The 17,854-nt window shown below is 34.4% G+C and overlaps 1 protein-coding gene across 1 annotated transcript; it reads left to right on the plus strand.

The window, feature by feature from the left end:
* Window positions 1–6,667: 6,667 nt before the first annotated feature.
* On the plus strand, window positions 6,668–10,863 carry LOC107821487 (uncharacterized). The gene is made up of 2 exons (XM_016647922.2): window positions 6,668–8,627; window positions 9,158–10,863. Exons 1-2 carry the CDS (start codon window positions 7,165–7,167, stop codon window positions 10,611–10,613), a joined length of 2,919 nt encoding a protein of 972 aa, XP_016503408.1. The 5' UTR covers window positions 6,668–7,164; the 3' UTR covers window positions 10,614–10,863.
* The last annotated feature ends 6,991 nt before the right edge of the window (window positions 10,864–17,854 follow it).

Consider the following 17,854-nt stretch of genomic DNA (forward strand, 5'->3'; position numbering starts at 1 on the left):
ACTTCCTAAAGTGAAAATTGGGGATTTGAAGGGTGATTTGAGGTCGGAATTAGATAATTTTGGTATGGTTGGACTCGTTATTGAATGGGTATTAGGATTTTGTAAGTTTGGTCGGGTTCCAAGGTGCGAGCCCGGGGTTAACTTTTTGATTTCTTTAAAAATTGCAACATTATCCAGAATTGTTTTTTACGGTTTGTATTCATGGTACTAAGTTATTTTGGCAAGATTCAAGCCGTCTAGAGTTGAATTTTTGAAGGAAAGGCTTACCAGTTGGTTGATTTAGCTTGTTTGAGGTAAGTATCTTGTATAGCTTGGTGTGAGGGAACTACCCCTTAGGACTTGGGTTAAATTGTGTTGGTTGGATTATGTGAAAGACGTGTACATGAGGTAACGAGCATGTACCCAAGCTTATATATGATATTTTAACCAATTTAGGCTCTTAAACACTTTCATGCATTTAATTAGAAATTGAAATATCATGTTAGATCTTCCACTGTTAAATAGCTCTTACATGATTTAATTGATGTTGTTATCACATGCTCTATCCTTTATTGTCAAACATGCTCTTATATGCCTTAATTGCCTTTGTTATTTCTCTTGTTGTTATGCTACCTCCTTTATTGTCGGGTTATTCTTGTCTGAAATTATTGATTATTGAGATATATTTCATTGGTGAAAAATTCTCACTCATTTTGTTATTATTGATATTCATGTTCGTATTATGGTTGAGTCGTGTGCTATATATTGTGGTGACTTCGGTATTGTTGATTTTGGCAAGTTGTGGCATATAGGCGCTTGTGATTATTGTGTTGTTATATTGATGCACATGCCGCGACATAAGGATAGGGATCAATGTGCATGCAGCGACATAAGATGAGAATTTATGTGTGTGTTGCTAGTAAGGGAATTACTTGAAGCCACGCGACGAAATAAGGGGACTAAAGTGTATGTAGCTATTTCGAAAAAAAATATTTTTAAAAATATCTTAGAGAGGAAATTTTCATCTACAATCATTGGGTAAGTAGTTTTAATCAATTTTCAACTATATTTCATGATTAAATATGGGATTTAACATCAAAATTATGAGAATCAAAGAGAAATTTTGAGAATTTTTGTCTAAGTTTTGAGTTAGGCTTAGCTAGTCTTGGAGACTAGGTACCATCACGACATCCTAAGGTTGGAATTTGGGGTCGTGACATTATTAAGAGCTCCAACTGCTAAAATAAAAAGTGAAGGGGATAGATGATCTCCCTGTTTTAATTCTCTTGTTGACTTGAAGAAGCCATATCTTATGCCGTTAATTAGCACTGAGTACCAGTTGCCAGCAATGAGCCTGTGTGATAATTCTATAACTGGTTTTGAGAAGTTCATCCTTCTTATAACTGATGTGAGGAAATGCCAAGATAGCATGTCATATGCTTTGGACATATAAAGTCTCATGACTATGTTCCCTCCCTTATTATCCTTCCTCATGACATATACAATTTTTCATGCCAGTAGAATATTTTCAGTAATTAACCTGCCTTTTAGCAAAACCTGATTGGTTGTCTGAAATGAGTTTTGGGAGAATATGAGTCAATCTTCCGGCCAAAATTTTGGAAATAATTTTGCTGGAAACATTGCAAAGGCTGATAGGTCTCAATTGATTTAAGTTGGCAGGAGATGTGACTTTAATGATAAGAAGAAGGTTAGTATGAGTGAAGAATCTTGAGAGGTTAGAGCCATAAAAGGAACCTTGGACAAAATTACAAACTTCTCTTTTGATGATATCCCTTGTCGCTTTATAGCCATCTGGACCTGCAGAGCTCTCTGTACTCAAGCTAAAAACTGCACTTTTAATCTCATCTTCCATTGGAAGAGCATAAGATTGATATTGTCTTCCCGAGACACATATCCAGGGATATAATCTAGAATAGAAATTGCTTGATTCCCCTATATCCACCTTCCTTGATTGTTCTTAATTCTGTATATATGAGATCTTCTCCTTTTTTCTCTTTGACCACACTGTAAAAATATTTAGAATTGAAATCGCCCTCCTCAGCCCAACTAATTCTAACCTTTTGTTTGAGAATATCTTCCTGCATCTTAAGCCACCTCGTATATTCTGCTTGAGATTAATTTAATCTTCAAGGAGTATAGTAGGGAATGGTAGATAGACGTGGGAAGACGAGTTATGAACTGCACTCCTCCAAAGTCCAAACCTTTTGCGACCATGAAAAGGAAGTCCACAGTACTGATCTATGGCCTAGTATATATATTTTCATGCCATACTTTGCTGTATTCTATTACCACTATATTATTGCATTGAATATCGTTAAAAAAAAAAAAAAAAAACTCTCATATTCGCAACAGAAACAATCAAAAGGAAACTTTACATAACGGCATTACAGCTTTTGTCCTATGCTTTTGTTAGTTTGCCCTGAACATCCTTTGACGCCGTCAATACTCGAGCGGCTATCGTCGCGGCGTTTGACTTTTATTTCGCCCGCTTCAATCTAGTCTTTTGTGTTTTGAAGTGATAACTGATTAAATTATTTCCTCTCCGTTTCAATTTATGTGAACATGTTTGACTGAACACAGAGTTTAAGAAAAAATAAAAACTTTTAGAATTTGTGATCCTAAACAAGTCAAAAAGGAATCCAGAATATTTGTGTGGTTATAAAAACTTCTCATTAATGGTAGAATTGAAAATTTAAACTAAATTGTTTCCAAATTTAGAAAGGGGTCATTTTTTTTTAAACTGACCAAAAAGGATATAAGTTTACGTAAACCAAAACGGAAGGACTACACCAAATTTGGCAACTAATTAATTACATATTGAAATGTATTAATCCTTTCTTACCACAAACGATAACGACGGGTACTAGGGTGTACTAGGATTAACACATTTAACTGTAGGTATGAATTCAAACATCGAGCTTTACCAAAATTTTAAATAGAATAAATACATTTAAGAGTGAAAAAGAACCTAAAAAAGAGTGAAAAAGAAAGAATACATTTACGAATTACATAAAGTAATTATTAAGTAATTCGTTATTGTTAAAAGACTTAGAAAATATTTGGACAAATAATAGTGAAAGAAGAATTTGTTTGACTTCTGCTTCAAGTTATAACGATGGATACTCATACTATATGTCTTGTCTCCAAATTTCTCATGCTTCATAAGTCTCTGACTCATTTATCCGTTTTAATTATGTCCCAGCGAATAATCAGAGGACTCTGTTCGGCCAAATTTCTAAAATTAAATTATTTTGAAAGTAGTTTTTATCAATAGTATTTTCTAAAAAAAGTGTTTTTGATGAGTTTGACTAGTTAATTTGAAAATTACTTTTGAGTAGTAATTAGTGTTTGACCAAACATTTACAAAAATATTTTTAAATACTTTTGAGTAGGAGTTATTTTATCTGTTTTTCAAAATAGACTTCTGCTTCTGTTCAAAAGCATTTTTTTACTTCTAAAACCTTAGCCAAACACAAGAATTTTTGAAAAAAAACACTTTTGATCTAAAAAATACTACTTTTAACCACACGAAAAATAATTGACCAATCAAGCCATTAATTAGCACTCCTCGTCTCCAAAGCACAAGAAACGACTATTAATCCCTCCAAAATTCTTGTTGTGCTCTCTGTCGGCTTTCTAATGAAAATATAAATTCTCTTTTTTTCAAAAAACCCATAATTTCTCTTACTTGTCAAAATAACATCCATCATATTATTCGAAATGAATTGCGTTAAACAACCAACCATAATCCGGGCTTAAGCTCAATAACAGTTGGGATCAGTTAGACTAAACCTTTACTATCTTTGTCAATTTTCATTTTCAAACCACAAATATTCTTTACATCTTTTAGTAGTACACGAATTTCTAACAAGAATTAAAGACCTTAGGGATAAATGGGAGGTAAAACAATTGTGACAACATGTTGAAACTTCAGCTTGTTTGGATGGTTGTTACCCATTGTATTGTATCGTATTATTATTTTAAATATAATATTTGTTTTGATTGTTATTTAAACGTTATTGTATCGTATTATTAAATCCATCGTTACGTAACAATGAAAAGTGTCACTTTATGAAACGACAGATTTGGTGTGGTGACGTCATTACCTTGGTTTTTCTCTCATCTTGCCCTTTCTTCTTATTAAATAATCATATTTTATTCTTTATCATGCTTTTTTATACAATAGTTCTACTTTGTGTCCTATTTTTTCTTAGTAATGTTGCAAGTTTATTCTTCATATTATTGGTGCGTGATATCACGAAACGATGGTAAACGATACAATCTATCCAAATATTATATTCATTAAACAATACATTACAATACAATACAGTGCAATACAATACAATACAATACAATACAATACAATACGATACATTATGAAACGATATGTAACAACCATCCAAATGAGCTTAATCTCAACTACTTATCGTCTGCACAATCTTTCTCTTCTAGGGTGTGTTTGGTATGAAGGAAAATATTTTTCCGGAAAATGTTTTTCAATTTTCTCATGTTTGGTTGGCTTAAATATTTTGAAAAATATTTTCCTTAAGAACTCATTTTCCTCCAATTGGAGGAAAATATTTTCCTTATCAAGAGAAGGGAAAATATTTTCCAAAACTCTCTCTCAACCTTCCCTGTCCTATTTCCCATCCCCACCAACCCACCCCCACGCCCACCCACCCAACCCCTCATCCCTCTCTCATCTCACCCTAAATAAAAATATTATTAATACTACTTTTTTTCATGTTATAGATAGATTTTTATTTTGTATTTCAATAAATGAGTATTTTTTTACATGATATGAAAAAGTATTTTTTTCATTTCAACAAAAAAAGTACTTTCTTTTCATAGAAAAAATATTTTCTTTCATTCAACAAAAAAAGTATTTTCTTTTCATGATGTAAAAAAAATATTTTTTTTCATTTCAACAAAATGAGTATTTTATTTTCATGTTGTAGAAAGAGTACTTTCTTTTTCAACCAAAAAAAGAGTATTTTCTTTTTAGTTATGGAGCACAAATTTTAACGTTAGTTTTGCATAAAAAAGTAAAGCAACACATTAGTTCCTTTGGGTTTGTGAGAATTTTTAGAAAAATAATTAAATTCTTGAAGAAAATAAAGTCCTGAAAATATTGGGTATTTGTGGAGGGGAGGGGGTGAGCAAGGAAAGACGGGGATTGGGAGAATGGGGGGGGGGGGGAGAGGAGAGTAGCATAAAAAATTATTTTCGTAAAAGAAATATTTTCTACACTCTAACCAAACACTAGAAAAGATTTTCCGAGAAACGTTTTCTACTCACCAACCAAACAAGGAAAAATAAGTGATAAAATCACTCATTTTCCATGAAAATAGTTTCTAGGAAAACATTTTCCTTCGTACCAAACACACCCCTAGTGTGTTCTATTTTTCTCTAAATTACCTTTTTCTTTAAATTGCAATAAGTTCTGTTCCTTTAAATCAGGACTTCATATGGTCCTTCTTTATTACATTGTTTTAAAAGGCGGGGACACGAGATATAGCGCTTTACTTGACGTAGGGCAAAGAGTAAGCCCCAAAATATAGGTATAAGTCTCATGGTTCTTTAAATTTTTAATGTATAAATTAATAAAATAGCATAATAGCCATAAAAAATATAAAATGCATTAAAAGTATAAGAAAGTTAAAAAGAATTTAAAAAACTCACAAATTTAAAATATTTAGCATTTTTTTTATAAATATAAGCAATGTAACAGTGTTAAAGTTACTAGATAAAAACCAACCGTAACGTCTTATCTTTCAAATGATTAAAAAATCCCAATATTTTTAAAAATATTATCAAACTGCATAGTTTATCTCTCTAAAATTAATAAAGTCCATCAATATTGTAATTTAAAATATTACTTCACGTGAGTAATTAAATATAAAATTACTAATAGCAAAATAATAAAAGTTTGATAATTCTGGAGGCATAGAACTAAAATATGAATATTTATAGTAAGTGAAAATGTATGGTACTAATATATCGTCTCTTGTTGCCTTCTTGAACCGAGGGTCTCCTGGAAACAGCCTTTCTGCCCCTCGGGGTAGGGGTAAGGTCTGCGTACATATTGCCCTCCCCAGACCTCACTTGTGGGATTACATTTGGTCGTCGTCGTCGTTGTTGTTGTATAGTAAGTGAAGATGTAAATTTTAGATACTCAAATAATATTCACTCTCCGATAATAAATATGTAATACTATGACTCATTATTTTGAGTTACTCTCGATCTTCATGTTTCTATAGACGAATAAATCTTTAGTCATTCATTTGTTAAAGAATTTTGAGTGTCAACAGTGCTAATTGGGGAATTTGACGTATGATTTCCCTAAGAACTATTAGGCGAGCCCAAGCGGGGAGCGTTTGACGTGTTTGAGGCGCACAATCGCAAGCCTCGTAGAACTAGGCCGCACTGCTCAAAGTATTTTGATAGTGTCCCCTACCAAGACGTGTCCCAAGAAAGCCTTTTAAAACACTGTAATATTAATCCATTTTCTCAAAATTTAATTACTGCTCTCCTAAATTTCAAGACAACCACATTTATTTCGATTCTGACAGTGACTACGTGTATGCCACATCAGACTCTCCATAACCGACCATACAATGCCACGTGTCATATTTAATAAAAATACCCTCTCCCCTCATCTCTCTCTGTTCTCCCCCTCCCTTTTTCCCGTTAATTAAAGAGACTGTAAGAGAGAGAGAGAGCTTCAATAAATACTCCACTAACTCTCCGTCGCCGGAAACTTTCCTTCCCCACTTTTTCCGGTGTACTCCTCTTTAACGTATTACTAAGTCTTACTTCACTATTATCACAGGCGGTTGACATTTCTGGTGAAAACCTGACTCACATTCTGTGCATAGCTTCTTGCATTCTCAGTTAAAACTGCTCCTTCAGATTCCCTTTCTTCTCCGTAGCCAAAAATTCAACTCTCAGTCAACTGTTTCTTCCAGTTATTATTTGTACATTTTATTATCCTACATTTGGTTCACTTAAATTTTCTAATGCCTCATCTGTTTTGATATCTTTTTTTATTTATTTATAAAGCTTGTATCTTTTGCTTATTTTTCTATATACCCATTTGGGGTTTCTAATGGGATTATGAGCTGCATACTTCTCTGTGATTATTGAGTGAGAGCATTTACGGAAATGAGGAAGGTAATTGCTACGGTAATATTTTTGTGTATTTTATGTCCCATTTTTGTTAAAGCACTGAACCTATCTTTCAATGATGATATACTGGGGTTAATGGTATTCAAGGCTGACATTCAAGATCCACTAGGAAATTTAGTGTCTTGGAATGAAGAAGATGATAGCCCATGTAACTGGAATGGGATCAAATGCAACCCAAGATCCAATAGGGTCTCTCAAATTGTTCTTGATGGTTTTGGTCTTTCAGGGAAGATTAGCAGAGGTCTTTTGAGGTTACAGCTTCTTCGAAAGCTTTCGCTTGCGAAGAACAATTTTACAGGGAGTATAAGTTCCACTGTTGTTCAGCTTGATAATCTGAGGGTGCTTGACTTGAGTGAGAACAACTTTTTCGGGCTGATCCCGGGTGATTTCTTTCGACAATGTGGGCCTTTGAGGTCAGTTTCATTGGCCAAGAATAAGTTTTTAGGGAAGATTCCAGGAAGTTTGAGCTCATGTGTGGCACTGGGGTCTTTAAACTTGTCGTCCAATCAGTTTTCAGGATTGTTACCCTCTGGAATTTGGTCTTTGAATGGCTTAAGGTCACTTGATCTGTCAGATAATTTGCTGGATGGTGAAATTCCAGTAGGGATTGAAGGTATGTATAATTTGAGAGCCATAAATTTGAGGAAAAATCGACTCACTGGCGAATTTCCTGATGGGATTGGGAGTTATTTGCTTTTGAGGTCAATTGATTTGAGTGAAAATTCTCTCTCTGGAGAACTTCCAGAAACAATGCAGATGCTTAGCTTGTGTAATGAATTGATCTTGAAAAACAATGCATTTGTCGGTACTGTACCAGAATGGGTTGGAGAAATGAAAAGCCTTGAAATACTTGATCTTTCTATGAACAACTTCTCTGGTCAGTTCCCGACTTCAATTGGGAAGCTTCAATCATTGAAATTATTAAATGTGTCGCAAAATGCTATTTCTGGAAACTTGCCCGAGTCCATGAGCAATTGTGTTAATCTTATGACTTTGGATGTTAGTCATAACACTTTGACGGGTGGTCTTCCTCCTTGGGTATTCAAAGTAGGATTGCGACAAGTTTTGTTTTCCGAGAATAAGTTAACTGGGGGCTTAAAGAATGCTTTTGCTTCATCGCTAGACAACTCTCGCCAAAAGCTTCTAGCTCTCGATATCTCTTGCAATGAGTTATCTGGCGAAATTCCATTTGCTATTGGAGATTTTAATAGCTTGCGGTCCTTCAATATATCCAGAAATTCACTTGTAGGCGCCATTCCTCACACTGTTGGCCTACTGAAGTCACTGAATGTTCTTGACTTAAGTGAAAATCGGTTAAATGGTAGTATCCCTTTGGAACTTGGAGGAGCCTATTCTCTCAGGGAACTGAAGCTGGAGAATAACGCCTTGACGGGAGAAATTCCTAGTTCTATTGGAAACTGTTCAACACTGGTGTCCATGTAAGTTGTTGGTTTTCTTTATGCTTCATTGTACCTTCATTTGAGATGTCTCTCTCCGCTTGACTTATAAGGAAAATGTAGTTGGTAAGTGATTGTTCACCAGAACCTAATTGATTATATAGTTTGATAATTTAGGAACTAGCATTTGCAATCTTTTTTCTTTGTTTCCTGACAGAAAACATTGTTTTGGTTTGTTGAATTTCTAGAGTCAAGATCAAATTCAAGTCCATACTTGAGATTCTTAATCATGTTATACTGCAATTTGTTAGTTCTATGCTTCTACCAATCCTGTAGAGTTACCTGCATCGATAATGAATTCATCAAATAACTTCTATTAATTTCAGATTATATCCTTCTTCATAGAGAGATTTCAGATAGTATTTTATACAAAGTACAAAAGGTAGCAACATCACATTGCCTGTTTTTCAATGATTTATGTTATTTATCCTTTAAATTTTTTGCAAAGTAGTCCCTTAGTGTCAACTCTTTGCAAAACTTGGCTAATCGTTTTGTTTCAATAAACTTGATAGGTCTCTATCACATAATGGTTTAACTGGCCCTGTACCTGCAACCCTAGCTAAACTAACTTACCTTCAAAATGTTGACCTATCCTTTAACAAATTAACCGGAATCTTACCAAAGCAGCTTGTAAATCTTGGTCACCTCTTATCGTTCAACATCTCATACAACCAGCTAAAGGGCGAACTGCCTTCTGGTGGTCTTTTTAACACTATTTCTCCTTATTCTGTGTCAGCCAATCCGTCTCTTTGTGGGGCTGCTGTTAATAGGTCTTGTCCTACTGTCCTTCCCAAGCCGATTGTTCTGAACCCCAACTCCACAGAGTCTATTCCTGGTACTATCCCTCCAACTTTTGGCCATGAGAAAAAAATCTTAAGCATCTCTGCCCTCATTGCCATTAGTGCAGCTGCTGTTATTGTTGTTGGTGTTATTGCCATTACTGTGCTCAATCTTCGTGTACGGGCTGCTACATCTCGCTCTACTGCTGCCCTTACATTTTCTGGTGGAGATGACTTTAGTGGCTCACGCAGTACAGATGCAAATTCTGGTAAGCTTGTCATGTTTTCAGGCGAACTTGACTTCAGCACAGGGTCACATGCTCTGCTTAACAAGGATTGTGAGCTCGGACGTGGTGGTTTTGGAGCAGTTTATCGCACTGTCCTCGCAGATGGGATGCCAGTGGCCATTAAGAAGCTTACCGTCTCCGGTCTTGTTAAGTCTCAACAAGACTTCGAAAAGGAGGTTAAGAAATTGGGAAAGATCCGTCACCCTAATCTTGTGGCCCTTCAAGGTTATTATTGGACACCTTCCCTACAGCTACTTATATATGAATTTGTAGCTGGTGGAAATTTGTATGAGCATATCCATGAAAGTTCTAGTGGAAATTTACTCTCGTGGAATGAGCGGTTCAACGTTATTCTTGGGACAGCAAAAGGCTTGGCTAACTTGCATCGAATGAACATAATTCATTACAACCTAAAGTCCAGCAATATTTTGATTGATAGCTCCGGTGATCCTAAAGTTGCGGATTATGGGTTAGCAAGGTTATTACCAATGTTAGATCGATATGTCTTGAGCAGCAAAATTCAAAGTGCACTTGGTTACATGGCACCAGAATTCGCATGCAAGACTGTGAAGATAACTGAGAAGTGTGATGTGTATGGGTTTGGAGTTCTTGTTCTGGAGGTAGTCACGGGAAAGAAGCCAGTCGAGTACATGGAGGACGATGTTATGGTATTGTGTGACATAGTGAGGGGAGCATTAGAAGATGGCAAGGTTGAAGAATGTGTTGACGGGAGGCTGCATGGAAAATTTCCAGTGGAGGAGGCGATTCCTGTAATGAAGTTGGGTTTAATCTGCACATCACAAGTCCCGTCTAACCGGCCTGATATGGCAGAAGTGGTTAACATTTTGGAAATGATCAGATGTCCTTCAGAAGGCCAGGATGAACCTCATCAGACATTGTAAGTTATGCTTTGTCAATGTGTAATCCCGGCTAAAAAGAATCCGGTTGATCTGTTCAGAGAGAAATTTATGCTGTATGTTCAAAACGAATCTCCCTTTCATATTATGTCCATTTGAGTTACATTTCTTTTGTAATTGCTTCTCTATGGTTCTTGGTTAGCGGATTCCTTTTCACCGGATTCTGTAACAGTTGAGATTAAGATTTTGAAATGTTGATAGTGGATGTGTCAGTAGATACAATTTCAAGACAAAATGATCAATTCTGTACTATTACATGCATATTTGTCTGACTGGAAAATGACTTCTCGAAGCAGTATAAAAGTACACTGCAATAAGATCCAGGTTGTGTTCTCAATTATTGTTAGGAAAATAACTTATAGAATTTGCAATACATGGTTGGTCAGAGTTTTTTGTTGTTTTTGAAGTACATAGCAAAATATAATATATTGGGAAGTCAAAAAGTGAGTTGATAGCCTGAGATCCTTAAAGATTCTTATCTCCCACTATAAAGCAAATAATCTCAGTGATGATTATAAAATGGCATGCAGCAGAAAAAAGAAGTGTAAAGGAAAAAGGTAGATCAAATTAATAAAAAAGAGAAAATCAGATAACAGGGCATATGATGCTGTCGAAAGTGAAGCAGTGCTGTCTATTTTATTCAGATACCATTGTCCTGTCTTTAGGTTCTACTACTAACTTATGTTCTTTATTTCAATCCTTAGCTACTCCTCATTCAAGCCGCTGAAACTCACATGGTTTTCGTCCTTCTTAAGTGTCTTTATATTGGTGGAATTTCTCTCCTTTAAAGATTTTTCTTTCCTTTTATTCTCAAACAAAAAGCAAGATCAACCAGTCGCTTGTCTGTCTTTCCTTTACGCTGATCTTGCATTAACAAAAATCTTTGTAGCAAAAAAAGAAAGCAATTCATGAGTCAGTTGTTTAGAGCTTACAAGGGTACTATTTTTCATTTCTTGCGGTCGTATAGACAGAAAAACTTAGTGCTGTTTATATATCCTTGGTGGTATACAGACAGAAAAACACGTTCCGCTCTAAGGGATAAGTTTCATTTTCTACAAAGAAAAAAAAAAGAGAAAAAAGAAGGTTGTGGCTAAACATTCAATGAAGTGAGTGAGAATCAAAAGCAGCATACATGTATATAGAGGCGGATCTAGGATTTAAAGGTGGCAGGTGCCACAATTTCCTTTAATGTATATCTGGTAATAACTAATATAGAGTTTGTTCGGAACGTCTGTTCGATTCATTTGATTCTTTTTTTTAGTTTATTCAGACAATTTAATATGCATTTTTTTATTTGCAAATATGAAAATTACATCTCTTTCTGGAGCGTTTGACTACGAAAGCGATTCATCAGGTGAGGAGATTAGTGGGGCAGTACCGGGAGAGAAAGAAGGACTTGCATATGGTGTTCATTGACCTTGAGAAAACATATGATAAGGTTCCTAGTGAGGTTCTATGGAGGTGTTTGGAGGCTAGCGGCGTTCCGGTAGCGTACATTAAGGTGATTAAGGATATATATGATGGTGCTAAGACTCAAGTGAGGACTGTTGGAGGTGACTCAGAACATTTCCCTATTGTAATGGGGCTGCACCAAGGATCGACTCTTAGCCCGTTTTTATTTTCCTTGGCGATGGATATACTGTCGTGACACATCCAAGGGGAGATGCCTTGGCGCATTCTATTTGCTGATGATATAGTGTTGATTGACGAGACGCGAAGCGAAGTTAACACGAGGTTGGAGATTTGGAGACAGACTTTGGAGTCTAAAGATTTCAAGTTGAGCAGAACCAAAGCAGAATACTTGGAGTGCAAATTCAATGACGGGACCCATGAAACAGACGTAGTCACGTAGAGGTAATATCCCCAATGAGAGCTAGTTTTAAGTATCTCGGGTCTATTATCCAAGGTAACAAGGAGATTGATGAAGATGTCACACATAACATCGAAGCGGGATAGATGAAATGGAGGCTCGCTTCCGGTGTTTATGTGATAAGAATATGCCACCAAAACATAAGGGTAAATTTTATAGAGTGGTGGTTTGACCGATTATGCTATATGGGGCTGATTGTTGGCCAGTCAAGAACTCCCACGTGTAGAAGATGATAGTAGTAGAGATAAAGATGTTGAGATGGATATGTCTGTGTACTAGGAAAGATAAGATTAAGTTATCCGGGACAGAGTGGGAGTAGCCTCCATGGAGGACAAGATGCGGGAGTCGATGTTGAGATGGTTCGGACATGTTAAGAGGAGAAACATTGATGCTCATGTTAGGAGGTGTGAGTGGTTGGCCATGGCGAGTTTGAGAAAAGGTTGAGGTAGGCCTAAGAAGTACTGGGGAGAGATGATTAGATAGGACATGGCGCTGCTTCAACTCACTAAGGACATGACCCTTGATAGGAGGGTGTGGAGGTCGGAGATTAGGGTAGAAGGCTAGTGGGTAGTTTCTTAGTTGCTCACCGATAGTCTTAGTAGCACGCATGTCCCTTCATATTCTTAGATTTTTATTGTGTTATGTGATTTTGTTCACCGCAGATATTGTATCCCTTGTTGTTATTATTTGGTACTACTTATCATTTATCTCCCTCCTTTTCTTCTATCTTCCTTTCTTACTTCTTCTTTTTCTTCCGAGCCGAGGGTTTATTGGAAACATCTTTTCTACCTGCATTAGGTAGGGGTAAGGTATGCGTACAGACTACCTTCTCATACCCCACTTGTTGGAAACATACTAGGTTTGTTGTTGTTGTTGTTGTTGTTGTTGTTGTTGTTATTGTTGTCCTAGACTCTAATTGTGGAATTTTACTCGGTATGTTGTTGTTGTTAGGGGTGTCAAAGGTTCGGTTCAGCCAGTTATTTTATAAAATATGTACCATACTATTTTTTGTTATTCTCTTTTGTATAACTAACATTAGACTTTTCGAAACCGTCTCAATCATCTCGGTTTCTCTTTGGTATCGGTACGGTTCGATTTATTTTTAGTATTTTTCTTTAAACGTCACGTAAGTGTCGCTAATAGAAGTTGAACGCGATAGGAGATGTACTTAGTACTTTTGCAAAACTCTGCAGACATTTTTACAGTTTAAAAGACGATGAATCAAGAGAATCTGAAAGATAGCCAGAATAGAGATTTATCCAACCATTTTACTACCGTGTAACCTCTTTATAACAACATCCTTATATAATAGTCATTCACTATAAAAGCCGAGTTATTCTCGAAACTGAATATTATATTATGTTATGATATATGTCCTCTATAACAACACTTCACTATAGCAGCCAAAAAATTTCAGAAAAAATGAGGCTGTTATAGAGAGATTTGACTATACATCATAAGAAAATCGAGCAAAGACAAAAAAAATATAAATTACACGAGTTGGAATATGTTAATCAAGATTGTACTCACGAAAAGAGTCCATTAGAAGACTAAGTATACAATAAGAAAAATCTTAATAATATGAAATGAAAGATATTCAACACTTGTGGTTTGTTACTCAAGATCGCTGGAATACCTGTGGCTTGCTACTCAAGATGATAGCTAGAACTAATTTAGTTTCAATAAGAGTAGCATAATAGGTTTGAGAGTTGTGACTTGGGACTTTAATTACTTGTTGGCTTGTAAGCGTTTCAATAATCACATGGCTCAATAAAAAATTAATATTTTGTTATTTTAAACTTAATATATAATATGCATATTTTTCTTATATAAAATTATTCGGGACGATTCGATATTTTTTTCAGTTTATTTCTGTAAAATTAAAAACCTACCTTAATTATTAGTTGGGTTATTAATTTATATAAAAATCAACAATTATATTAAAGAAAACCTACAAATTGATTCGATACGGTTCGGTTCTATCACTTTAGTCGGCTTTTAAAGATGTATTGACACCTCTAGTTGTTGTTGTATAAAAATTACATCTCAGACATCAAGAAGCAAATATAATTAACATTTCAAAGAAGGAATCACGCCTTTATTATTAGCGGTACAAGTAAAATCAATATTTTCATTAGAGAATTACATCTTTTTTTGTATGCCAAAAATAAATTTGCACAAGATGTTCCAATCAGAATAAGAAAAAAAATCTTCAATAGATAAATTATACCGCATAAGTAAATGCAGAACTAGATAAACTACAAGATTTCAAAAATTAAAATCATAAATCTCATATTTTTCTAGGCAATGCTTGCAAAATATTCATCATAATTTAATAGTAAAGAGACTTAAATTTTATATAACAATCATAGAATTTCACAAGTTTTTATATTTTAACTAATTTTTTTTATAAAAAACTAAATTTGATCTCAATCTAAATTTCCTATCAAGATCCAATATTTTTTATTTAAAAGAAAAAAAAATAAAAGATTTGAGATAAAGAGAAATGCTTATTTTATTAAATTTTTAAATTTTGGAGGCTCTTTTTTGAGTGTTCTCGCTAAAGATTAATGATAAAATAATTAGAGAAAAATAATAATAAATGAAAAATAAAAAATTGGGATGTAACCAAAAAGAAAAATAACTAGGAAAAAGGAAATGAAAAGCACAACGCATTGGAAAAGTCACACAAGGTTAAGACAAATTCGGTCTTGAATTTTACATATTAGAAAAGCTTTCAAAAAGATATATCAGCCACGATACTTTTATCTAGTTTACGATTAGGGATAACAGGATAAAATGTTTAGCTTAGTTTAAATGATAATTTACCAACCTAACGGGTGGTACGAAAGGGTGGATCCGCCCGTGAGTCGTACAAAATGGTAGGAGCTACCCTTGATGCCAGTCCACCATTATCATTATACAAAAAAGAAAAGAAAAGAAAAGAACATCAAAATGGTGGTCGTTTGTTGAGATGATCTCACCATAATTCCAAAGCCATGTGGTTTAGAAAACTAATGTGAGTTGTCTTAAAATTGCAACTCTAGCGTGCATAAGTCTCATGAACATTGTTGGGCCCAAGAAAACCTAATTTGTTTGGCGTTTTTATCATCAGCTAGCACATGCTCTTTCGATTAAATTTTTGATTCTAGTTCTTGATATATGGGATTTCTTAATTATCTTTGATCTTCATTTCTGAATCTTCAATTCTCTCTTAAGCCTTCTAGAAAGCTCCTTGAACCTACAAGTCGCAAGGTCCAAACATCAAGCAAAAGAAAAAGACAATTTTTTTTTGAAGAAAGCCAATGCATTAATTGTATGCTAAGTCCAATGTATGACTCACTAGTAGGAATTGGACCATGCAGATGTATTAGTTAATGATGTCTGTTGGCCAATGAAGAATTTAAATTACATCTCTCAATTGCTTAATTTCAGATTCTTTTTACTTTTTCACTTTAGCAAACTAAGAAATGCATTAATAATTACTCCTTTCGGTCTACAGTACGCGACCAATTTTCATTTTTTATTTTGGTCCAAAATAAGTATCCATTTATATAATCAAGAAAAAATTTAATTTGTTTTTCAAAAATTACTCTTATGTATGTATTCCTAAAAAGTCTTTTACTCCTCACATTAAATTATGCCGCAACATTTAATTAAGGGTAGTTTAGTCACACTAACTATTTTTATCTAAAATTTAGTATTTCTTTAATAGGTGTGTTCATGGTAAATTTGTCATTTATTGTGGACGGGAGTATATTTTTCCAATGACACCGTTATAATTCCAAGAAAGCGTGTCGTTTTTAATCAATCATTTCAGGAAGAAAGTTATTTGGTCAAATACCCCTTAAGACTAGTGTTATTAAATATGCATTTCTTTATGAATGTGCTAAAACCTTAAGCGCAGATTTCCTCAGGGAGTATCAAAAAAGCGATAGGCTGTGTGACAAAAAGAGGTGATGAAGCAGCCTGACGATTTTTATTAAAGGATAATTAATTAATGAAAATGAAAATGAGATCTGAAGAACTCTTGAGTTGATGGAGAGGAGAGAGGGCAGAACTTTTTATGCATTTTGTAAGTTTTTTTTTTTTTTAAATTGGGCAGATTGTTTTTTTTCTTGAGAAATTTAGGGGTCGTTTGGTAGGGTGTATAAGAATAGTGCGGAATAAGGTGTATTAATAATGCAGGGATTAGTAATGCAAGCATTAGTTATGCAGATATTATTTCTTATTTACTGTTTGGTGTGGTGTAATAAAAACTGTAATGCATTGCATAATTTTTGAGAAAAATAGTTATTTACAAAAATGCCCTCCATATTCTCTAGCTTTAAGAGACTTTAAGGATAATTTTGTCTTTAACCATACTAATGCATGCATTAATAGCTATGATATTGCTAATGTCATGATTTTCTATACATTATTTATACACAGGATAATACCAAATATGATGTATAACTAATACAAGCATTAGTTATACACATACTAAAAAAATGTACCAAACAAGGTATTAGTAATGCATAGAGCTAATGCTTACATTATTCTTTCTAATATCTCTTACCAAACGACCCCTTGGTAAGACTTTTATGCATTTTGGTCCTACATCAACAAAAGAAAAAGACACAAATTTCTTGAAGAAAGCCAAAGCACTACTGGTAGGCTAAGTCCAAAGTACTATACAAGTAGGTGTTGGACCATCGAGCGGCATTAATGGTGTACATTGGCCAATGAAAACTTGAGTTTCAAATACAATATCATTGAATTATGCTAAGGAATTGGAACTACAACATTATAGAACGCGATAGGTGTTGCGGCAAAAAGAGGTGATATAAGCATTAGGACTTGGAGTTTATGGATTCATACATTAATTTTAAATTAATGTACAATAATAATTGAATTTTCAATCCAATATTTATAGATATTTTTCAATACATATACAAGAGATCTGGGCAAATATTACTGAGTTCATGAAAACCCATATATTACAATTACACCATAAATTTTGTCCTTGGGTGAAGCCAGGGCGAAGGTATATAGTCCTAAGAGTGGTCAACTTACACCCTTCGTCAAAAAGTTACGCTGTATATATAGGTAAAATATTAAATTTTAATAGTATATATCATATATTGAATACCCTTTATATTTTTTTTGCTTATTTCAAGTTTGAACATCCTAAATAAAATTTCTGGCTTCGCCACTGAGTGAACTGCCTGATGATTTGTTTTCTAAGGATAAAGAAAATGGAATGAGATTTGAAGCATTCTTGAGATGATGGAAAGGAAGGAGTTACCAAAAAAACGAAGGAGAAGGGGTCAATAATAGATGCGGAGCCAGGATTTGAAGCTTATGGGTTCGGAAT

This window comes from Nicotiana tabacum, chromosome 11, assembly GCF_000715075.1.
Source record: "Nicotiana tabacum cultivar K326 chromosome 11, ASM71507v2, whole genome shotgun sequence".
Lineage (NCBI taxonomy): Eukaryota > Viridiplantae > Streptophyta > Magnoliopsida > Solanales > Solanaceae > Nicotiana > Nicotiana tabacum.